At 38.5% G+C, this 25714-nt stretch overlaps 1 protein-coding gene across 19 annotated transcripts in view; it reads right to left on the reverse strand.

Moving 5' to 3' along the window:
* Positions 1-13856: 13856 nt before the first annotated feature.
* Positions 13857-25714, reverse strand: part of DST (dystonin) — a 432349-nt gene continuing 420491 nt past the window's right edge. For 13 of the 19 annotated variants that reach the window (XM_087438737.1, XM_087438751.1, XM_087438744.1 and 10 more), the window contains 7 exons: positions 25509-25583; positions 24597-24614; positions 21724-21841; positions 19392-19591; positions 18878-18988; positions 15984-16107; positions 13857-15123 (listed from right to left, as the gene is read on the reverse strand). In XM_087438737.1, coding sequence (XP_087294863.1) covers positions 14861-15123; positions 15984-16107; positions 18878-18988; positions 19392-19591; positions 21724-21841; positions 24597-24614; positions 25509-25583 — 909 coding nt within the window. In that variant the 3' untranslated portion in view covers positions 13857-14860. The remainder of the gene's footprint in view (positions 15124-15983; positions 16108-18877; positions 18989-19391; positions 19592-21723; positions 21842-24596; positions 24615-25508; positions 25584-25714) is intronic. The other 6 variants (XM_087438739.1, XM_087438753.1, XM_087438752.1 and 3 more) reach the window with 2 other exon arrangements.

The following is a 25714-nucleotide window of genomic DNA, read 5'->3' on the forward strand; positions in this document are numbered from 1 at the left end:
AGTTTATGTCATATGCAAATATTTTTGGCTAAGAAAAGGGGATAAAAGTTTGCATAGTCTCTTTTATGGCTTGCTTTATTCGTGTGTATATATAGGTGTGTTTGTATATATTTATATGTATAGACATACACATTCATATCAAGAACTGTTGGAAGAATAAACAGGAAATTAATAAAATGGATGGAGGGAGTGAAACCGAGACTTCTTGGGTACACCTTTTTATAGTTTTGACTTTTGAATTATGTAAATGTATTGCCTATTAAAAATAAAATTAAGACGTTAAAAAAAAAGCTGGGAACAGAGAAGGGCAGTGGAGCAAGGCTTAATCCCCCCTGGGCTTCTTGGGGCCTCAGATTTAACGGACATATCAACAGTGGCTTCATTCCAAGTGTCTGCAGTGCCCATTTGTCTCCGGCTGAAACAAATGTGAGATTAAAGGGAAATGCTCCTAGGAGACAGAGTGCAAAGGCCTAAGAATTCCAGAGCAGGAGGCAGTGGAGTGCCACCCTGCACGGGGCTCCATGAGGCCCAGCGTCTTGCCGAGGATGGAGGAATACAGAGAGTTGGGGGACTGGATTGCATGTTACATGTGAAGGGAACCACAGTCCCAGGAGGGAGTGGAAGCCATGTCACCCTGGAGGAGCAGGGAACCTAGGGATCAAACGAGAAAGAGCAAAAAGAAGCTTTCAGTATTAGATGAGATTCAAAGGGGAAGAATCCTGGAGTGTCTCAACTGCCACTCTTTGCAAGAGGAGTTAGTGTAGATTGGGGTCCTCTCTCTCCATATGGAAATGTAGTGTCCCCAGCTAATGCCTTGATGGACTGGCTCTCTCTATGGAGATTCTATTTACAAACTCTATAGTCGCTCTAGACTCCAGCTCAAGCATCTTGGCAGGCTTAAAATCAAGGATGTGTTCCCTCTCCTCGGTGTTTCCCTCTCCTTCTCCCCCAGGCAATGCTAATTCACCACTTGGGTCTTTGGCCAGCAAAGCGAGGTGAATCTGGTGAGGGGAATATTATTTTTCCTGGAAATTGTTCTAGGGTAGCACACGTTCTTGTTGGATACATTTCCAGAACTAGTATTCCTGTCAAAGGGTATGTGCACTTAACACTGAAAGATATTGCCAAATTGTCTCCTAAAGAGGCCACTTCAATTTTCATTCTCGGCAACAGTGTGTATGAGGGTCTGCTCTGCCACCTTCTCACCAACACCGTGCACGGTCAGACTTTTCTGTATTTGCCAAACTACTGCGGGAGAAAGCGATCTCATAGCTCTTAAATTTAAGTAGAGCTAGCCATTTATATTCTTCTAATGTGAATTGTATTTTCACGTCCATTAAGAAAATTTTATCCTGTGCGTTATAATGTTTCCCCCAGTTTGTCTTTTGACTTTCTGGTAGTTTTTGATGGCCAGGCATTTATCCATCTTTCCACCATGGTTCCTGTATTTTGTGTCTTGCTTAGAAAAGCTATCCCTACTCAAAAATTATAGTTTTAAAAATTCTCTCTTGTATTGTCAGACTTGTTCAGTTTTGGTCTGGGTAGGGAACATTAACAGAATCTTATTTTGAGGAAAGGTAGGTTTCCACCAGTCAAAATACTGAAAATATTTCATAAAACTGGGTATTTTTCTTATATATTGGTTTCCCAAAGACATCATGGCTCTGGTCTCTGCCTTCTAGGGGCATTTTTAAGTATTACTCATAATTGTATCCTAAAAATATAGCTATAGGAAAAAAAAAGCATATGCGTAACTGATTTTTTATGCCTTGGGCAGCCTGCATTCTGGTCTGGCACCCAGACAGAGATTGTTTTTACACTCTTAACAACAGTCTCCAGTAAACAGATCACACTGCGTGGGAGAACCAAATTTGAAAGGGGCCTCAGTTAAACTTCCATTATTTGTCAATTATCAGCATGAAACTACTTAAAGATTTCATGTGACAGGTTGTTAATACCCTGGGCTATAAGATAACCATTAAGGAAGAATTCTCTTAAAGGGTTTTATTCAGAAACATTAAGAAATGTTTCCAAAGAGATGGTTTCATCAGCTTCAAAATAGGGCCAACTTTTAACTTATCTTCTTATGTGATTTAGAGGGTCTGCCAAAAGTTATTTATCCTAATCCCCACTCCTTTGGGAACAAAATAGAAAATATATTAGACATGCTGCATCTTGGTGGTGAAAATTCCAGAATTCCTGATAGGAACACAATCCTCCCTCTGTACAGTTGTGTTTCCAAGGATCTCCACCACTAAAACAGTTCAAGAAATATTAATAAGGAGCAAAATGTTTTACTCTTTTGCACTCTCCACTGTTCCCTGTACCTACCAGGAGCTAGAAAACAGTGAGATGATCCTGGCAAAGGAATAATAAAGAAAATGGAAAGACCATAAAAAGTCACTGTTCCTCAAAGTCTTGAACTGTAGAGTCATTTGGTTCTTCTCCAACACCTAGCCCAGCTCTGGACTCAAAGGAAACACTCAAGAAGGTGATGAGATCTGGACCCCACTCTCCATACAACCCCACTCGACTCCTTCTGACTCTCAGATCCTCAACACCACATCTCTATGTAACCGTTAGTGTTTTAATCTCCAGCACCTGGAAACACAATCTAGCCAGATTTAGCAAATAAGAATACAGGATGCTCAGTTAAATTTGAATTTCAAATAAACAATGAATAATATTTAATGTTAGAATGTCCTATACAGTATTTGGGACTTATACTAAAATAAATTTTCAGCATTATCTGAAATTCAAATTTAGCTGGTGTCCTGTATTTTATCCAGCAGCTCTACTCCCAAGGCAGCCACCTTAGGACACCTGTCATGAATAAGAACTTCTTTCTGACGATGAAATAAAAATCCATCTTCTATGCATTGGTGGTCCTTCAGATATTTAAAGAAAGCTATAGAAGCAGTAAAGTCAGACAGACTTGGTTTTAGTTCTGTTACTTCGTGACCTTGGGCAGTTTATTTAACCTCTCTGTTTTCTCATCTCTAAAATGAGATATTATTACCTGCCTTACAGGGAAACCATTATTATTATAGTTCTTATAAGCCCCAAATAATGTCATTCAGCCTAATTAAAGGGGTAGTTGTAATCAGACACAGTTCTGAATAATGTTAATGGAAATCTGGAAAAAACTGTTGTCACAAGGGTAAATACTAAGATTGCTGTTTCCCCTTTCTTGGGGGATGGGGTGGAATATCAGAGAAATGGTTAGAGGATGTTTACCTGCGGATTAATCTACATATATTCTGTATCTAGTCATCATGGAGTTGGGTTCCTAAGGCTGTTGTCTCAAACTTACTTAGAGGATTTAATAGTTATTTCTCAATGACAGTAACTGTAACCTTGAGACTATGTTTGTTCGTTATAGAGAATAAATGTTAGCTGTTGCAAAATCATTTTTGTTAGTTCACTTACAAGTTTAAGTGAATTTTTTCACCAAAGCTGTGATAAGTAGCCTGTTAACTGATTTCACTGATCTATTATAATTAAAGTAAGCAGTACACAAACTGTGCAGATTCTCTTGCAAAATACATTTCTAAGAAATAAATAACTTCAGAATAAATAACACATAACATAAAATCTTCTTCTTCTACACTATGATGTCCATGTCCAATATGGTTCTGAGCTGCATCCTGGTCCCTTACCTGTCGAAGCTGGCTAGTTGCCCACATCTTATAATGAGGGACCACAGTGGAACAGAACTTTCTCCTCCTCCCTTGTGCTGGGCACTATATTTCTATTAATGCAGCTCAAGATCATTTGACACATCACCAATGTACTTCCCTTGAGCTGTCAATTGCAACTACTCTTTTTTCTTATATGTGCTATGGATAAATTTCTGATATCCTGCATTTGGTTTCCTCATTCCCAAATTTATAAAACTTGTTAAACTTTAGCTTTTATTTGTAGGTTGTCAACCCAACATATCCAGATTGTTTTTGTACTCTTCTAAATCTTCATCTACCATCTATTTGTTTTTAAGATACTTCTTGATTTAGAAACTCAAGTTTTGAGACAAGATGACTGAGAAATCTTGGGTTTAACAACTAAAAGAGACCCCCATCTGTGCAGTGTTATATCAGAGTGAGGGGTTTTTCTTACCACCAATGGCTTGGTAACCATCATTCAGGTCAATTAACAGACAACATGGGTGACCAGATGGGAATTACTCTAGTGAATCTACCTTACAGGGATGTCGTGGAGGAAAGGTAATTGACAAAGATGATAGCAGGTCTTTGCAGTATTCTGAGCTCAGCAGAAAAATAGATAAGCTTTATTTAGCATTTTCAAACGTGTGTTCTAGAATGCGTACTAGAATCAGGTGATCATTCTTCCCTAAAATTTTTCCACAGACCTCTTGATAGTTGCATGTCACATAATGTTATAGTTCTGGCATTTATAGTCATACATCTAGGTTTGGAGCAGCTTTCCATCTGGCAGTGGGGAAGAAAAAGGCACTTCACTCCAAGGGCCATCTTTGATCTTAAGAGACCTCAGCACTACATGTCAAAGAGATAAGAGGCAACGATGAGCCAAGATTCTTGGCACAGAATATGGACTCCTCCACCAGTTGGAGCCATAATTCAGCCTAATCCTAAACGGTGTTTACATATTATCCTCTAAAGCCAAGGATTTCCCCACAAAGCTGAGCACAAATCAATGGTGCATTTTGAATATACATCAAAATGTCCAAGACCCATATTGCTTGTTGCTTCCCAACTGGCATTTTAAATCCTTCTGCCTCTCTCTTCCTAATCTCGACCCACATTTAGCTCTCAGATAAGTAATGTTTGTATAAACTAGGTGAATTCTATTTTTTTAAATATGTGCTTTATTTCACCTTTTATGTGGGAGGGAGAAGCAGGATGGGGAAGAACGTATTTTTAGGGTTTTTAAGTTGCTAAAGCACTCAGATTAGGAACAAACAAAGCAAGAAACTCATCAGTAAAATGTGGGCCAGGAGGCAAAACAATAAATCTAAAAAAATAACTGCTCACACAAGTAGCATGGTACAGTAGGAAGACCATGGGCTTGTAAACATGGATTCCTCTACCTGTTAACTGGGTGACCTTGAGCATGTAATTCTCAGAGCCTCGGTTTCATAAATTTCTTCCCAGCAATTTGGGATAACTGCTATCTCAAAGGGTTGGATGAGAATTAAGAAAACATGGTTCCTGGCACAGAGAGACCTGCGAGAGTCCCGGTTCCTTTCATCCTTTCACTATCTGTCAACAGTATGTGTGGGAGTGGAGGGATGGGGTAAGTCAAACTCTCCAAAATGGCTCCAGTATTCTTTTGGCTTTTCTCTAGAAGTAATAAAAACTAGAAAACAGCTCTGTCCCCTGAAAGCTGATGTATGTATATGATATGAAAAGTGCTATCTCAATTGCTTATGGATTGTTTAACAATAATTTATAGGCAAGCTGGCTAGTGGCTGCTGCAAAAAAAAACTGAAAGTAGTATTTCTTCTTTATACATAAAATTTCTTGGATTTTTTGTGATCATGAGGTGTTTTGTGCACTTCAGTTTTCTAGAGAACACGGTGAAGCAGTTCCTCTGAATATGAAATAATCTCACCGGCACAAACCAAATATCTAACCACACTGGGTACAAGGAGGGAGGGCCCATAGGAGTGTGTTTTATCTGTTGCCAAACTTATTTCCCCTGCTTCCCAAAAGAGTATGGGTCTTTTAAAATGCATGTGCTGCAAATGTGAGATTCCTTAGAAGAAAATTTGAATGATAAATTAGCCCTAACCAGCTAGTTAATTCCTGGGAGCTCCTAGGCCAGAACAGGAGCATTTAGGTGCCAATGACAACAAGCACATATCCCAGCCATGAAAATCAGGTGTTCCCTAATGGAGAAAATCTAATATTTCCATATAACAGCAACCTACGGCCTCCAAGGTTACAAAGGGAAGGGAGTTAAGAGAAGAATGAAGCAAGGCAACGTTTAACCAAGATGGGTTGAGGTGGGTTCCAGTGAGTTCCCAACCCACAGTCTTCACCTCATCAGTCCTCTCACTGTATTTGAAGAATGTTTGTTCATTGACTTCCCTGTGCCTCTCCATCATCCCTATTAGGGAGTTATTGATGCCTATTTGTACTCTAACCTGTTTGTTGTTTTGAATGTCAGACAACACTCCTGTGGCTTGGGATAGACAATCTTTGCTTGGATGTTACTCATTTCCCAATATTATAAGTAACTTTTTAGTAAAGTGAAGTTTTGAAGAAAGATTCCTTTTCCAATCTAGATTGTGTTGAACTAGGAATTGAATTTTGAAGTGTCATGCTTTTCATGTGGTGAAAAGGACTTTGAGATTTTTTAGAGATTTTTAAGCCCAGTTTCTTCATTACATAAAGAAGCTAAGGGATTAGAATACAGCTTTTCTGACTTAGTATTGTGGTAGTCAGCTTTCAAAGATGGCCCTCAATGATCCCTGCCTCCTGGTAATCATGCCCTTGTGTAATCCCCTGTCGTTGAGTGTAGGCTGGACCTAGCGATTTGTGCTAATAGAATAAGGCAAAAGTGATAGGGTGTCATTTCCGTGCTTAGGTTATGAAGATTGTGACTTTATCTTGTTGGACTCTTGGTTTGCACACTTTGATGAAGCAAGCTGCCATGCTGGAGGGGCCCACATGGCAAGGAACTGAGAGTGGCCTCCAGGAAACAGCCAGTAAGGAACTGAGGCCCTTTGTCCAACAGTCCACAATGAATGAAATCTTGACAACCAACCAACCAATGAGTGAACTTGAAAGTGGATCCTGCCCCAAATAAACTGTGACACAAATGACTGTGGCCCCAGCTGGTAATTCATTGTAGCCTTGTAAAAGACCCTGAAGCAGAGGACCCAGCTACGGCTTGTCCAGATTCCTGATCACAGAAACTGCGAGATAACTCATTTGAAATCACCAAGTTTTAGGGCAATTGTTGTCCAACAATGGAAAACAATACAAGCATCCTCCTATTTCCAGTTTTAAACTAAAATAACTACAGATAAATAACTTACAGTATCTTTGGCTTTTTTTAGTTTAAACATGTAATTGGAGATAACTAAATAAAATTACAGTATGACATAAAAAATTTAAAAATAACAATCACCCCAAAAATTTATCAATGATTTATTCTGAGTAGTGGGGTGAAGAGTGATTTATTTCCCTCTTTGTACTTTCTTATATTTACTAAATTTTGTACAATGAACAAGTGTAGTTTTATAATCAGAAATTGATAATAAAATGTATTACTGAATGTATAAAATATCCCTCATACACTGCTGGTGGGAATGTAAACTAGTGCGGCCACTACGGAAAATAGTATGGAGAGTCCTTAAACAATTAAGAATAAAACTACCATACAATCAGTTATTCTACTTCTGGGTATTTATGCAAAGAAACAAAAACACCAATGGGAAAAGATATTTGCATCCTTATGTTCACTGCAGCATTGTTCACAATAGCCTAAACTTGGAAACAACCTAAGTGCCCATCAAGGGATGAACGGATAAAGAAGATGTGATATATATACACAGTGGAATACTACTCAGCCATAAAAAGATGAAATCTTGCTATTTGCAACAATATGGATGGACCTTGAGGGTATTATGCTAAGCGAAATGTCAGGTGGAGAAAGTTGAATACCATATGATTTCAGTCATAAGTGGAAGATAACAACAACAACAACAAACCTGTAGATACAGAGATTAGATTGGTGGTTACCAGAGGGGAGGGGGGGTGAGGAGGGCAAAAGGGGTGACTGGGCACATGTGTACGGTGATGGATGGTAATTAGTCTTTGGGTGGGAACACAATGTAGTCTATACAGAAATTGAAATATAATGATGTACACCTGAAATTTATATAATGTTATAAACCAATGTTACCTCAATTAAAAGAAAAATTCCCACTCCCAAAATGCAGTCAATATGAAAGAAAGGAATGTACTAAATAAAATTTCTTCACTGAATTAACCACCTGTCAAGCATGGTTTGACAAAAGCAAATGATTCTGACACTGATACATTAAACTGATATTTAAAAGACATATTTTCAGTGCGAGAGTGAGCAAAAGAACACATGCATGAGAGTACTAAGATAATTTGAAATATATTTGAGTGAATAGAATCAGAATAAATGCCTAGGACCACCTTGTAAAGCACTGTAGTCAAACTGACCAAAAACGGAGCAGGAAAATCTCAATGTACATCATTCTTTATATATCCTTATTAGATATTTTTTGGTTAGGTCACATTATATACATCTCCACACTTGGAATAAATTTTTGAAAAACATTTGATTTGAAAATAACACACCATGACATAGTCAACGAAGAGTTCCAACATTTATTCTCGTATACTGTCAAGGAACTTAAGCAGAAGGTAGAATGTTCAAAAGTCTAATTCAGGTAAGTCATTTAGGATACCTACTTGGCAGCATGGGGAATCAGGACTCTTTGGTAGTTAAATGATATAGCAACTTTACAGAGGAACTCATTATGCATCTTGTAATGGTTGGAGGGAGGAAGGGTGTTAAATATTAGCCGCCTCAAATCAGACCATCTTACTCAGCAAACCAATTTTAAAAGGTTGCTACTTTTTTGAACTAGATAATTTGATGAGACACGAAACAAAGGAAAATTAGTCTAGTGATGAAACATATGGCATTGCCAACACTCCAAAGAAGAGTCTAAAACTATCTTAAGATGAAATTTGCTGCTCTGGAATATCCAATTGTGGTATGGTTTCTGATAGAGGTCACGATCATATCCTCTTCATGAAGTTACCACCTTTAGAAAAGAATGAGTAGGCTCCAGTATAACGGTGAGATGGAGTGGAACGATTATTGGTCTTGATACCAGCTCAACACAAAGTTGACATGAGGGAAGCCATATTGTAGAAAAGAAGCCCTGTTGTAACTTTGAATGACCTCTGACAAACTAACCCAGCTGGATATGCACCCTACAGGAGATCTAACTGCTCTGTAGATGTTACGACCCCTGCCTGTGCATATACCACCTAGCTGCAATGAGATGATAACTTTGTTCTTTTGAGTTCCTTAGGAATGTGATGACCCCCAGAGAGTCTATGCTGATAGCCATCTTCAATGAAAACTGAAAGATCTGGTGTGGCTCTCCCAGTCCGTAACATCAGAAAGTCAACATTCCTAACCCCCTCCCCTACAACCCACCGGCCTACATAACTGCTGTAAGATTTTGTGCCCCCTTAAGATGGTTCTTTGAGACGTTAGTCAGCCATCTTCCCCGCTGCTAGCAAGCTGTAATAAACTGCTCTTTCTTTTCCACCATCTTGCCTCTTGACGATTGGCTTTTGTCTTGCGGTGAGCAGATCATGCCCTTTGTGCAGTAACAATATCAGCATGAAAAGATCTACAGTCATTTTCTAGTTGTGTGAGCTTGGACAAATTACAACTTCTTTAGCTTCATTTAAAAATTCAAATAATACTTATCTACTATTTCAATGTCTGGTGAATTGGAAAATCTCAGTTTTCCACCTTCTGTTTCTTTCTCCTGTATAGGGAAAAACTCAGTTCTTCCCTACTGTGTGTTTCTTCCCTGTGAGTCTCCTTTACTACTCACACAAAACACTTCACTTTTGGTCACCAAATGTGTGGAGGCTTTTCCCCACACCAAGCTATCCTACGACACCAGCTAGCTGTCCTACGTTTTAACTCAATTCTGACACTATCCTCTTGAGATTGCGTCAGATCCCACAGGTTAAGGGCTCAGTCCCATAAAAATGCCCCCCTAAACAAACACTGCAGATGCCAGGCACAAGCCCAGGTTATTACCTGTGCTTCTGACCAACCAACTATAGATCAGAGGTTCCAGTGACTCCCCTCCTGCCCCCGGGTTCAATTAATTTGCTAGAATGGCTCACAGAACTCATGGAAACACATTTACCAGTTTATTAAAGAATATGATAAAGGATACAGATGAACAGTCAGATGACGACAGACATAGAGCAAGGTCTGGGAGGGTCCCGAGTGCAGGAGCTTGTGTCCCTGTGGAGTTCGGATGTGTCACCCACCCAGTGTGATTTGTTTTCCAACTTGGAAGCTCCTCGAACCCTGTATATTGGCATTTGATGGAGGCTGCCTCACATACGCATGATTAATTAACTCCATTTGCAGCCCCTCTCCCCTCTCTGGAGGATTCTCTTGGAATCCTCTCTGAGCATTCCAAGCTTCTAATTATAGCTTGGTCTTTCTGGTGACCAGCTCCCATCCTGCAGCCATCCAGGAGCCCACCCAGAGTCGTCTCAAAAGAACAAGAGATGCTCCTAGTGCTCTTATCGCTTAGGAATTTACACGAGTTTTACAAGCCCTGTGTCAGGGACAGGGTCAAAGACAAATACCAGAACAAGAGGTGCTCCTAGCGCTCTCATCACCTAGGAAATTATAACGGTTTCAGGGTCTCTGTGCCAGGAACCAGGCATTTATCCATGTCAAGCTGGGTGAATTTACAAAACAATCTTTACAAACTCCGGCTTAAATGGACCCCTGCAAAGAAACCATGGATTTAAGACACTTAAAATGCAAGAAACAAATAAGAAAATGGCAGAGATGATACTTCTAGGACAAGCCCTTCATCAGCCACATCGTAAGTTACATCAAGGAGGATCTCATCAGATTTGATAAGAATGTGGCCAAAAAACTTAAGACGATTTGAAATACACATGTACACCTGCACCAATGTTGTTAAAGATAAATCTCAGAGCCTTGAGAAATCAGCTGACAATAAAATATTTGCAAATAACATCTTAGAAGAAATTAATATACTTACATTGGAAGTGTTTGCTCAAAAAACTTTTATTGATGGAAATACACCACCAAAGAAGTCTAGAGACCACTGCATAGAAATCAGATTCTAAGGCTGATTTCCTAGTCTTTGCCCAGGGGCAAAAGTAGCTATACTTTAAGATTAGTAACGTTCTAAAATAATGTTTTGTCTTTATTCGAGAATAACTTTGGAAAACTTCTTAATCTATTTTATTCTCATCTCCTATGCAGTCTTTAATTTCCGATAAAGGAGTACAACAAAAGTGTGGGTATACTGACACGAAATTCCTTTGAACACATTTTGCTTTACGTATATTTTTTGTTTGTTTTTGGTTTTTTTTTTTTTTTTTGGTGAGGAAGATCAGCCCTGAACTAACATCCATGCTAATCCTCCTCTTTTTGCTGAGGAAGACTGGCTCTGAGCTAACATCTATTGCCAACCCTCCTCCTGTTTTTCCCCAAAGCCCCAGTAGATAGTTGTATGTCATAGTTGCACATCCTTCTAGTTGCTGTATGTGGGTCGCGGCCTCAGCATGGCCGGAGAAGCGGTGCGTCAGTGCGCGCCCGGGATCCGAACCCGGGCCGCCAGTAGCGGAGCACGCGCACTTAACTGCTAAGCCACGGGGCCGGCCCGCTTTATGTATATTCTTAATTTAGCACATTAGAGGTAGAAGCAAGGAAGAAAAACTCCCCATCTCTGTTGTCCTTCATCCTAACTAGATATTCAACATCTCCACAGACACAGGAATTACATAAAATCAGCCAAAGTCGTACAATTCAGTAGGTCAAGTCAGATATTTTAAATAGTCATCCAAACTATCTGTTGCACAAACATCTCACCCCTGACTCTTCATTTCCACGTAGATTTTGGTAACCATCAAGTCAATCCCTAACATGACTCAAGGGAACTTTTTGGTTACTAAAATACTAAAAGACAAAGTTAAAATGTCCTTGCCCTCTTTGTGGGACCCCAAGGGTAAGTTCACAGCCAGGTGGCAGTGTCATTAGACAGACTTAGTTTGGGCACTTGCAAACCTCCTGTTGGGTGGTATCAGATCACCCATTTGACAATAAAGCACATGCATTTCAAAGCACCTTGTCAAAAAGAGTAAGTAACTGCACCTCATTACAATTTCTCTTGCTGCAAATATTTAAAGCAAGTTTTAAAGTGATCAAAAAAAGGAAACGAGATCCTGTCCCAGGCTCTCTTTCATTTTTACAGGTCAATCCCCACCGGCCAATAGGGCACTTCCCAAGTCCTTCCACCCATATTTGCCATAAAAGGAGCCAGATCTGAGATTGGGCCAGGCCCATCTACTTCCGCACTGATATCAAAGACAATGATATTCATTTATTTCAAAAGAACCTGAGAATTCATGTTCAAAAGAACCTGAGAATTAGTAGTTTTGATTTTTAAGGCCAAAGAAGTCTACTCCATGATTCAGGTTTGCTAATGCTTAAGAACTGTTAAATTAAATGAAACAAGGAGGCTGTCAGTCTGAGGCGGCTCTAACGCTGTGGCTGCCTACCTAAGCAACCCAAAATCTCTACCTGTAAATGCCACACCTTAGGAAATCAAAACGCTACGGACAACCAATCACAAGCAGCCAACTAGGCTTTAGGCTGTAGCCAATCAGTACTTTCCTTGCTTTGCTTCCCCCTCTTCTCTATGAAGTCTCCCCCAGCTCCTGTCGGTGAAGGGCTCCTAACCACTTCCCGATTGGCGCTGCCCAATTCAAATCAACTTTTGCTCAAATAAACCCTTAAAATGTGTGATATGTCTCAGTTTGTCTTTTAACAGAACCAATCTTTCCATTAAGATTTTTAGAGCTGAGATTCATTCCAATGTCCTGTTTTTTAAAGAAAAAGAAGCAAAGAAGAAAACAAAAAAAGAGAAAAAGAAAAGGAAAAAACAAGGAATGTGTGTAGGGGAAGAGGTGTGTCTGTTGATTCCCTGAAATGTACAGGAGGACGCCTTACAAGTCAGCCTGAGGCTTAGGACTGTTAAAGAGGAAACAAATATCAGGCATCAAGGTTCGAAAAGCTCCCCATGAGGGCAGTTGCTGATAACTAGGAGCAGTTCCTTAAGACTTCTCTGAAATATTTTAAACCACTTATCTTTCTCCAAAAGCTTATTTTACTACTCAAAAAAAGCAAAATCTCTAGCTCTTTAACAGGGGTGGCATTCAAACAGGCTGAGACAAAATCACTCCCTTAAATTTGCCTTTGAAGTGGAAATGCGATCACATGCAAAGCACTGAAGGAGTAACAACCATTTCAATTGCCTCTCAGATGACATGTTTATAATCAAATGCGTGAATTAGAACCTGTGATGTCTTAGGTTTGAAGAGCCCTTTCCATCAAGGGCTCCCACCTGAGACGCATGTTGTGAGAAGGAAGGAATTTCTATCACTTCAAAGTGGCACTGAATTTCTGTCAGTGGAAACTCCAGACTCTTCCGTGTTGGCTTCCATGAAAAAGGCCACGCATGGAAAACATCATACTATCCCACTGAACCTGAATCCCACCACTGCCGTTCGCTGAAATCAATTTACAGTGTTATGGGGCAAGTCATGACCCGTCATGCCCAGAGTATCAATCTGCCATCCTTCTAATTACATTTCATGTCATTTTTACATTTAGGAAAATTCTATCATTTGATTCTTAAATGTACACAGGCCAGAAGGATATCACTCTATTACTTTAATAAAAATCAGTCACCCTGTCACACATCCCCTGGTTTCAGTTTATGTCTTTTAGTGACCTGTTTATTTGTTTACTATCTGTTTCCCCCTTGACTATAAGAGGGCAGGGACACTGTAGCCTCAGGGTCACTGACAGTGGCTGGCACATAGTACTTATTAAAGATATTTGTAGAATGGGTGGTTAACGTTATTTTTATTATATATTTCTTATATATTATATTCCTGTGTTTGATGTCTCCCAAACTTAGCCTGTCACACTATTAGTAAAAATGTATCATACACACAACCTTTATTTAAAACAAATAAGAGAACAGGTTCACTGTAAATAATCAGGTATTCCATATGTTCAAGTGAATATGTTTTATTAAATGCATACTAATCTTTCTATAGGATGTGAGTATACATAATAAATTAAAATGTATATATTTATTAAATATAGATATAATATAATACCAGAACACGATTATTTCAGATGAGAAATCAAAATAAACCCATTTTTAAGTATCTTTTGGTCACTCCAAATTGATATTGCTCATAAAAAAATACACTGATTTTTCCCTGGGGAAAAAAATTAATTCCATAGCAATGTAGTTAAGGGACATATTTTATTTCATAGCTTTCTGCAAGCAAAATTGCTTTGATACAAAATGAGTTCAATGATACAGGTGCTACTGTCCACTCAAGCAAAAGAAAACCTCACATTTATATGAATGCACTTTATAATTATATTCTTAAGTATAATAGGTCTAACACCCAGGACGCCTCTGGCTTCATGTGAAGCCATGGCACAGAAATGCTGCATGGTTCTTGAATATCAGAGCACTGGCGAGTGCTTAAAGGAACTTCCGGTGAACTATCTGGTTCTTAAAGAACTGTGTGTGGATGTATTTGTCTTTCTGCCCTCCGTCTTTTAGTTTACATTTAAAGCATCTTGGAATCTATCCCCTGTGTGTGTCTTTCGGCTTTTCAGAGTTTCCACAAGAGCAAGAGAATGTCATGAGGTATCCTTAACATTAGTTCTCAATGTAGTGCTGTGGCTGTCAGAGAGGATGTGGACTTACCTGTAGGTACAGTAACTGATTTTAGTGTGTACTCCACACGTTACAGTGCAGAAATGTTAGTGCATGTTAAACTCTTTCTTCCCCCTCACATACGAGGTGACGTTAATCCCAGAATATCTGACAAAAAATTATACAGAGAAAATAAAAAGACAAATACACAAATAAGGCCATCTGCAGGATTTTAAACTCACCTCTGCAATATTTCACAATAATTTCTACATTATATTTTACATCTTTCAAACTTAAATAATAAATGCTCAAGGAAGGGCCTTGGTGGAACCAACTGCACTATCTCTTTGAGGACTTGTCCAATTTTCTGGCAGGGGATTTCCTCTGGGGTGTGGGGATTTTGGAAGGCTTGGCTGTGGATGGCCGAGAACCTGCTCGGGGTGTAGGCCTGTGCGTCTGGGGGACAGTCTCCACGTCTGAGCACACGGACTGGATTTCTGAAATGTCAAAGTCTGATGCATCGCTGCCTCGGCGGCTGCTGGCCCTGCTGCCAGCTTTGCTTCCGGGTCGGCTTCCGGGTCGGCTGGGAGTCCTCTTGGCATCTGAGGAAAGAGGGCAGAGAGGGGTCACTCATTACTGGGTCCATCTGCAACAGAGTCTCGAAACCTAATGCCACCTTAAGTTCAATGATTTTTCCTGACACCTAGTAGACACTCAGAAGATACTTGCGGATTCATGGCCTTCCTCCATTCCACAAGGGTACGTAGCCTCACTCTAAGTAGACATACGATATGAAAAGCTAGATTTACAAACAAAGGGTAGGCTTGGGCTTACCCCACTTAAAACAGGATTCCATTTACTACAAATAGACATGGGGGATGTACCTATAATTTAAGATTAGGCTTTCCAAGGGTTACCATGTGTACCCAGGGATGTGGGCAGGGCAAACACGGAGCAAACTCTTATGTGTAAGTTTTGCCCGAGGATAAGTAATTCAAAGCATATAGGAATTTAAAAGATAAGACTTGAAACTTTCAAGAAGCTTCCTGCTTGCCAAGACCAGAACCCCAGGGGTTAGGTTCACTAATCTGTGAAGAAGTGTGACAAGCACTGGTATAAGGCCCAGTCTGGCTGGATTTTTCCAACCACCCAAAATAGAGCCCAGTGTAATTTCTAAGCAGGCAGAAGAGCCAAGACCTCCCAGCTTGAAGGGGCAGGATGCTGCTGTAGTTTTTCTTCTGTTCTACAGTCATTCGCTCATCTTTCTTTGGTACTTTCCAAAAGAGATTTTCTAGTGACTCATTTATCCCCTACCTTTGTTGGAGGACTTGGAGCTACGTGCGACTTAAAAAGAATACAGCATCGTCAATTTGTAATTTCTTCCCCAAAGAGGAAGAAAAAGGACTTTAATCTTCAGATCAGACTGCAAAAGCCATTAGAGAAAGAAATGCACCACACTCACCAGCAAATTGTGTTCGGACTCTGGCGGCTGCCGTTGTTATCAAGCCACTGTCATCCCCAGAGTGGAAGCCTTTCCCTGACAAATATCCTGGAAGTCGAAGCTTGCTTCCTTGTATTGGTGTTCCCTGTATTTAATCAGTGAAAGGACATGTCAAGACGATGCTCCTGTTCCATGATATTCCACCCACACCACTTTACAGAGGGGTGGAAACCCTCTGCTAGACCCTCTTCAGAAGGTGGAGAAACTTTCCCATGGAATGAGACATGGCGCTCTCACTCTCTCTTCTCCACTAATTTCTTATTCTCTCCCTGAATTCAAAGAGAATCTTCTAAAGAAAATGACTCCATGTTGAGGACAAAACACAAAAATGGAGATCCCCAGATGATGACAAGGAAAAAAAGACAAACTAAACTGTGAGTACATTAGTATCTTTCAGATTGTCAGTGAATATTACAGAGGCAAGAGAGTATTGCCAAAAAGATGGCGGCTGCATGGGATAGAGAAAAGACAGGGCCCTGAAAAATTGTGCTCGGATATTCTGCTGCTGGCCATGCTTCTAGGGAACTAAATAGAAATAAATAAACAGAAATAGAAAATACGTAAATAAGTGATGCCTAGATAGCCATCATTTAAACAAACTTAACTGCAAAAAAAAAAAAGAGAGACATTTTATAACCTGGTAAAATGTCACTTCATTTCTTGGCTCTATCACCTTTTATGGGCCTTATACACAAGACACCTAGGCAATGCTTGGGGATAATTCTTCTAAAATTCTTATAGGAGTTCGTAGAGAATGTCTCAAGCAATCACAACTATGAAATTTTGTTATAAGTCTAAAATCATTGCATTTTTCCAGATCACTACAACATTTTGAAAATTCTCCCACAGTTGAAAAAATAAACACATCTCCTGAGAAGTACAAGGGATGTCATTTTCCTCAATGAACTCAGTCAGAGATTTGGAGGAAATTAATCTGTATAAATTACACGTGCATTTTTTTTAAATTAATTTTTCCCTTATTAAACAGTTTTAAATGTTTAATCTAGCATATGTAAGACCTTTCGATACTTCAGAGTTGCAATATATTAATATTAATATAACACTGACAATTTTTTCACATAGGTATTCTACATATATATTTAAGGATAGAATTTATATATGATTTGTATGCATATAATACTTAAGTTTTCAAAGTACTTTCACACATATAACTACAATAATCCTCACTCGTACTTAATAACAACTTTTTTGCAAATGTGAAAAATAAGGGTCTGAGGAGGGAAGTGATTTGCTCAAGATCTGACAACTCTGATCTAGTTAAATTCCCAAAAATCTCAACAATCCATGAGACAGTGAGAATCCACAAATCATGAAATATATCACTCGAAGGTGACAGAATTCATTACCACGAAAGACCAAAATCATTCTTCTCAGAAAGCCTTGATTATTTTGATTTTATTGTCACAAACCCTACCTAGGACTTTAAAGACCCTTCCACAGAAGTATACTGTTGTTTTGTTTGTTGGTTGGTTTTTATCTGATGAGACTATTTGAAATAAAACATAGTTTTGTATTAGTCAAAATAACACACTTAGATTTTAATTTTGGGGAGTCTCTACTTTTAAAAAATTTGAACTAACATAGCAGCATAACCCTAAATATTTAAAACAAACGTGTCGCTTGAGGTTCTTTTAACCGTTCTCAGTTTTTGCTACAATAGATCCATCATAAGTGACAGACATCTCTAGATGTCGTATATAATACTAACATCTCCCACTTGAAGGAAGGGGTGGAAATGAGGAAGAGTTGAAGAATGGGTTGTTTCTGCCACTATCAGCAATAGTATTTCCAACTGAGTCATGAGAGTAATGAAATTTTCTCTGCCTACCTCTTATTATCGGTGTGAGGATTAAACGAGATAAGAAAGTGTTTTGAAAAGGGCTTTTTAAAGATACTATATCACTTTTATACAAGGATCCTGGCCTTTAACATACAATACTGCCTTCATTTCAAGAAAAGTTATTTAGGGATTTTCCCCCCCTAATTATTGTGATTCTAATGAAATATGTGATTATGTGGTGCCTGTATTTGTTATTTTACAGAGAAGTTTCTTTAAAAGATATATGGTTGACTTTCAACTGAATGTAAAGGAGTTAATCTTGGCAAATTTATATCACCTAAATATCTTGTCTCTACATATCATGCCATATTAAAAAGCTCGAGTATGCTTGAATAATAATATCATTAAAGTCTAATAAAGATACATACCTTTTGAAAATGACAGATAACTTTTTGCATATCTATGCCCCCAAGCCCCTGCTCTGATAAATCAAAGCCTTATACGTCTCACCCACCCAATGTTCTGGGGCAGAAATAAATGTAACCGACATTCAGAAGAACCTTACCCATAGAGAACACTCAATGAACATTCTTTTTAATTTGACTGATTCTCTTGCAAATGGTATCGCTTCTCACCTAAAGGGGTTTGTTGCATTTCTTGCCCAGATTATGTCTAGAAGCAAAAGCATACCACTGGCTTTAAAAAAAACTTTACTTCAGTCTAGATATAATCTCCTCCCTGTATTCCACTCTCCCAAGAGAGCAGAGTAAAATTATGTATGAATAAGAAAACAAAAACACACAGGAGGCACGGAGCCTGCAGGTGTGACTCCCTTAACCTGACACCAGTCAAGGAGCTATCAACTGTCTTTTCTGTTAACCCCTTACTCTCACGTCTTCCTGGAAATACTGGCTTGATGCTTATTTTATAGAAGTCCATAAAAAAACATAGTATTACCAAAAGCACATCTATGAAGGGAGAGGTGAAGCAGTGTTAGTGGGTGATGTTTCAGTGAAAGAAGACTGTTAGACTGGGATCTGGGGCCTTACAATACCTCTGCAGATGGCACGGACAAGTCTGAGCACTCTGCTGGCTTACAAGGAGTTGACATTTTGCTGTTTGTCAACCATGGTTTACCATAATTGCGTGTTAAAGGATGGAGAATCTGTATGGAACAATGGCAAATCAAACGTAAAAGACAGCAGATAAAAAACAAAGCCACAAAAAGAGATATTCACAGCAAGGAATCACATTTCACAGAAAGAATGATAATACTTAAAAATAAGTGGGAAGATTTGATGGCAAATCATATGCATCAAAAAAATGAATGAAGCTTTAAAAAGAAAAACCAATCTGAAACCAAGCCCCTAAATAGATAGCCTCTATATGGGCCACAAGGCAAAAGCATATATATTTAAAAGAAAAAAATCCTTCATTCACCATATTGTGAGAAGGGACACAAATGGAGAAAGGTGGTCCTACAAATTCTAGGGTCCTAAAACACTCCAAAGTACACTAAGGATATTGATTGCACAGGAGGAGGAAAACGTTTCATGCTCGAGTCCTACCTTGGGTGTGCTGGTGGCAGGGACCTGTGGGGAGGCCGCCTGGCCAGCCTGACTGGACACGGACGTTGATCGGTTGGGTGAAGCTCCTCGCGATGAAGGCCGCGATCTTCGGCCCCGGGGTCGGAAAGCAGCCATGCCCTGGCTGGCACCATCTGCTAAAATGAACTTCTCCCGAAGTTCCATGTTCGTCCTTCCTTTGGCTGCATCACATAACACACAACAATGGACACCAACAAAAGAGGGAGGAAAAAAAGAGGTGTTCAATCGTTTATAGGGAGAACAACCACCTGGCAGCACAGATCACGTTGAGGATTTCAAGAACAGCTTTTTGCCATGCCAACTCCAACTCCAACTCAGCATAACAAAAAGCTAAATGCATTCCTTTACAATGCATTCCTTTTGGATACAGGTAAGTTTGGGAAAGAAAAAAAAAAGTGTGTTTATTCTAACACTAGACACCAGCAAGAATAATCACTATTAAAGAAAGAGTCAGCATGAAAATGGAAAGCTCATGCTAAAATATTGTTAATCCACCAGCTACTGATGCCCACATGGTTTCAACAACCTCTCCCCACACCGAGAAGACAAGCCAGGAAGGCAGGGACTGTGTCTTTTGCATGTACTATTGAGGTAGGAAGAATGCCGATATTTTAACATCAGGATTAATTAAACAATAGAATTACACAGAATGAGAGATGGCTTGTTAATCATGACAACACATAAACTTTCAGGTTTTTCACTTAAATGAGGCAGCTAGTATTTTTTATTTTATGCCTTGAAAAACTCTGTTTTACCAACATGCAGTAATGAACACCAGACCCAAGGATACGTAAGGTCATCGGTGATGCGACACTCATACAAACACAAATGCAAATGGAGAACACGCCAGCAGAACCCGATGAGCAACGTGTTAGCATGTGTCCAATCACTTACACAACCCTACATTTGCCACACACTGGAGTGTGTCAAATTTTCACAATTTCAATTTGGCAGCACCAGCTCAGTTGGATATGGGTTAAGCCATACGCAATGGATGAAGCGTGTTATTTGAAAACAAATAATGAAAGCAAGAATGTAAAAGTAGGAAAGAGAAAATGTAAGAGAGGAGAGGCAAAGAGAGGGGTTGCCAACCTATAGGAGGCTGAGTAGTAGTAATTGAAGAGTTTGATTCCGAACGTAACATTTTACTCCCATGATGATGAACTAGAAAAAATGACACAGGATACCAATCACATTCAAGAATACTGTTAGCAGGAGAAGAAACAAAGTACAGTAGTTGAATATGCAAAGGGCGCTCAGATTGGGCCTTCAGCACACATTTTAGAAGAAAAGTTGCATCGGGAAAAGAAGCAGTCAAGGGTTTGACTCAATAAAAAAAACGTATTTGGAAGACTTGGCCACAGTCACGCTAACTTTTCTAAGCAACCCAACAGAACACTACATGTCCTAATTTCTTTATTTCATAAATGGAGCTACATTACCTGAGGCTGCATTATTTTCGAAATATAAAACACAAAGGGAGCTCTTGTTATTTTACTCCTTCCGCGGGCGTATTTTTGGCTTGCAGAGAGCAGAGCCACTGTGCACGGTTGTGTAGCAACCCATGGTGGCTGCATCAGAGAGGCCTGCTGATGGCACAGGAACTCACTCCGATGGACCTGTGTACTCAGACGCCAGCACTGAACAAAGGGGCCCCACTGGAGGAACCCTGGGCTCCCTCCCAGTTGGTGGCCTAATAATGCCAGCACAAAATTTGTTGCTGTCTCTGTTTACAAGGATTAAAATGAGCTCACAGGTTAAAGAAAATCACAAAAATTTTATTGTTTTTTTCAAAGAAAAATGGACTTACTGAGTAAATGGGACCTACCTAGAAAATTGCAATCAAATGACCAAGGTAAGGTAAATCAAGTAAGAATTTAAATACTGACTACAGGATCTGAAAAATAAGGGAAATTAAAAGCGAACCAAGAGAGAGCTCTTTCCTCTTACTTTGCGATGAGTAAGAATGAGAGATGAAATCCTTTCCTTGGTTGGTATAATTACTCGTTTTGAAAATTACAGATGGGAGCATCTCATCAAGAAAATCTATCCTAGTATTTCCTGCCTACCAGTCTCATATTTATCCAGGAGAAGTAAAAAAACAATGAGAAGAACATGGTTTACATGACTGCCACAAGTTCTTTGAGAACTTGAGGCTGAGAGACCAATGTGGAACATTCACTTTTGTATTAAATGACCAAAATTATACCCAGTATGATTTTGATGCTGGAAAATAATACAAAAATTGATATACTCTCAGGGTGTCATTATCCTGACACCAGCATCTCCTTACCCCTGCAAGGATCATTTTTCACTAAGAACTCATCAAGGGCCATCCATCCGCCTCCGACGCGCACCATCACAGTACTTCTCAAGATTCGAACAAGTCGCAGTTGCTGGGAGTCTCCAAACTGTGAAGATGAAGAAAGAAGCACCTCTAATTGTCAGAATGTAGGATGCAGTAACTCTACAGGAAAGGATGATGTGCAACCTGCAGCAGCTTAAGCAACCAACTTGAACGTCTTGCTTAGTTCACAGCGATTAGTAAAATCTCAGAAAAAGGGGTGTGTAATGATCTGCGTTAGACAGCTGCATGCTGATTTAGCCCAAAGGACATAGTATGAAAAAAGATAACAAAGGTTATCAAGTATAATATTGAAGCTTTCCTCTAAGAAATGACTTTTATTTCTTATGACAGAAACAACATTAGTGAGGCGGTAACTGAAAAATGTTTCTAGAAATTAAACACAGCCATGAAAATAACTCCTGGCCCACTTGCCCAGGGCTTACACAAAATCAGACGATTCTAAAGAAACTTTAATAAACTCTGATTCTTCTTCATTAAAACTTCCTCTTACACTAAAACTGTTTTCTACTGAAATCTGTGGGAGAAATCTTCACAAACTCATTTTGTTTTCTCTAAGAACAGTTTTGACTTAGGGAGATGAGGTAGTAAATGCACATAACCAATAAAAATTTCACAGTCAAATAAAATTTCTGTATCACTAATGATCTGGTAAACCAATTTGTTAAAGGCTGGATTAATCTGCCATTTTAGATTACTATAATATTAGAATAGTCGCTGACACATTATTAATGATACAGCTTTCAAATCTGAAAGACTTTCTCCTAAAGCTCTTTGTACCATAACTGCTGACACTCATAAGCAATCGTCTTTCTCTTGCCCTTTCAATGAATCTCCAATCTCTTGGATACGCTACAAATTCTGCAAGCCCTGAATAAATGTCTAGACTACAGGTAGTTTCTGATCATAAAGTTTATTTGTTTTGAAAGCCCATGAGAAATGACTTTATACTTTTAAATCATTTCTAATAGGCTCATGTCCAACTTATAAAATCCACCATACTGAATTTCACGGTTGCCAACTCAGCAGATACCACAGCTAAATGAACAGTCAATTAAACATAAATAGCTTCTTTTTAAGGCAAGTAAGATATAATTGTGACTTTGTCTGGGTCCATGATGGATAAACAGAAAACTGTATTTTAAGTAGAAACAATCTGCTACTTTTCAATAAGCTTCACCACTGAGTTTCAGGAAGAGAACCCTAAAACAAAGCCAACCATTCAAGACCCCGAAACTCAGAAGGACCTATAAAGCATGTAAAATGCACCAGCAGGAACTCATGCGTTTTACATCAAACCTTTTCATATTGCTATTTCCAAGGCCATTTTTAAGCCTTGAGATTTCAACTTCCCTATAATTGAATCTGTTCCTAAAATGTAAATTAAAATTTAAAAATCAAAATATATACTTATTTTGTTAGAAAAAAATTGGTGCTGCTAATAAGCAAAGGGAAAGGAGGGGATTTAAAGAAAATTACCCTTAAGGAACCAGATAATTAGACCAGACACTTTTGGTCCAAGATTATGTTCAAAACAAAAGTTTAAAGAAATAGCTAAAGTATATTATAGAGAAGATATTTCCATTCTAATAAATAGGAATGATTTTAAATTTTATTTTGAGAAGGATTCTCTAGACAACTAATACTGCCTTCAGAATTCTCTAATTTTCCCAAGAGCTAAACTGTGAGACAAGAAAAACAGACTAATGTTGTTCTTTGTTCTTTCAGTGAATAAAACCTTTTGAGGTGAGTATTTCATCCTTTCCACAAATAAAAGATGCTATCTCAGTTGCTGACTCAGAAAATAACAAGAAAGGAAAAGTTACCTTTTATGTCTTATAACAAATGTAAGGTTTAAAAACATTTATTCAAAGTAACTGAAAATTTCTATTTGAAAAAATTATGTGATTGCAATAAATGGGGATAATAGGTAATTTGAAACTTAAGATGTAATATGGCTTAAAAACTGAGTGGTAGAGTTTAATATCTAATATGATATGGTCAGGTACTATAAATAACACAGTTCTTTCCAAAAGCATACAGTAAAAAACTCTTCTTGTTTAAATCAAAACACGATTTCTCTTGTCTTTGGTTCTAAAATCTAATCAGGATGCGATGCCTCTGGACAGTTTATATGGACTTAAGTGTGAGGTCAAAATGGCATGAAGTGTGACTTTCAGATTTTGTGTAAGTTAAAAGAGATATATTTCCTTAAAAGGAATGACATCATTTAAAACCTCCAGAGTTAAAATTTCTACCCAAAGGATGCAAAGCCCTAAATCAATGACTCAGGACAAATGGACAACAGCAGCTTTGGAGAGAAGACATTACTTGTGGCTGAGTGCCACCGAGACCTCTCACTGCTCTGTCTTCCCATGTCATCCCCCGATGCTGATCCTTCTCTAGCTACCGGATACCATACATCCTCAATAGTTAATCACCAACGAGGCTAGACAGAGATGGAGAATCAAATTTGTGTTCCAACAAGTACTTGCGTAAAATATTGCAAACAGTATTATTAAAAATGGGATCTGAAAATTGCATTTGTAACACTGTAACCAGCCAAGCTACAATTCATTATCTGGTTTGCTTAAAGGTAATCTCCTCATTTGAGACACAAGGCAAAAAGCAATCCTGGATCAAGGACCCTTATAGCGTCGACAGAAACACCACGCCAACCAACAATGAGTAGCTAGGGGGACAGCATGGGAAAGACTGGCCATGGCAAGCTTTAATGATTATGAATTAAAGTTAAAAGAAAAATCATTGGGAACTTGAGAATACATTCCACTGGTTTATACCTGATTTCCCAGGAAGAACTGATGAAAAAAAAATGAAAAATGGAAGAAAGACACAATTAGTCCAAGAGGAAACTTACTATATGGCTCTAGAACACACACACACACACTCTGACACTCTGGGCTCCTGGATATAGTATCTAGTTTAGAGATGTGCAAGTACCCACTTGTCCCAACTTCAAACCAAATAATCAGAAAATTTGCTATACAAATTTTTTTGAAAATCTTTGGGTTTCAAATTTAAGTTAAAGATTCAAATGTGAGGATGAATATTTTTCAATGTGGAAATACAAAAAAATAAAAATGAATAATGTTTCATTTGTAAGGAACATACCGTATTAGGGAAACTCAGCACATTTCCCATCTAGTTACTACATGTAAGTGATGCTCCCAAAAAGAGAAAACAGAAAGAGTGACGAAGTCACATTGGTCTTCCAGTAACTGTTTTGAAGAAGGTGAACTGAATTACTGAGATTTTGAACAAAAGGAAAAATTACTATACAAGTGGAAAACATTGCCTTTTTTTCATATTTATAAAAATTAGTCAACATTTTTAACTTGTTGGTTCTGGCTTGGAATAGATTTGTTATTGGAAATGTGAAAACTTACCTCTAATCATAATAAAGTATATTACAAAGTAATATGAAGCTATCTAAATATATGATGTGTTTTCCTGTGAATATTTTTCCCCTTAAAAGTAATGTACATGTTGTACATGTCAAAGACATGTCCTCATATACAAAATGCAGGCTATTTTTATATAATTTAAAATGACAAGAGTTGGAATTTCATATACAATTAAATTTTCATGAGGTAAAAATAATTAGCATTCCTCGAAAACAATGCAGATCAAACTGCATACAAATTTTAATCTTTATCCTTTAAAAGAACTACAAAGTTATTTTGAAAACTTACCCTGTATTTGTTATCTCCAATCTGTTCAACTTGAAATCGTTTTGCACATTTACACTTAGCTACCTGCCTTGTTACCTGCCAAAAACAATGATGAAATAACCACTTTAATGTTATTGTTACATATTGGAATCCTTAAAACCTTGACACAACTACTAAACAAGGAAATAAATAAAATGGCTGCATGAATTGGGCATGATGTCCTGGCA

Source organism: Ceratotherium simum, chromosome 13, assembly GCF_057802395.1.
Source record: "Ceratotherium simum simum isolate JZ-2026a chromosome 13, ASM5780239v1, whole genome shotgun sequence".
NCBI classification, from domain to species: domain Eukaryota; kingdom Metazoa; phylum Chordata; class Mammalia; order Perissodactyla; family Rhinocerotidae; genus Ceratotherium; species Ceratotherium simum.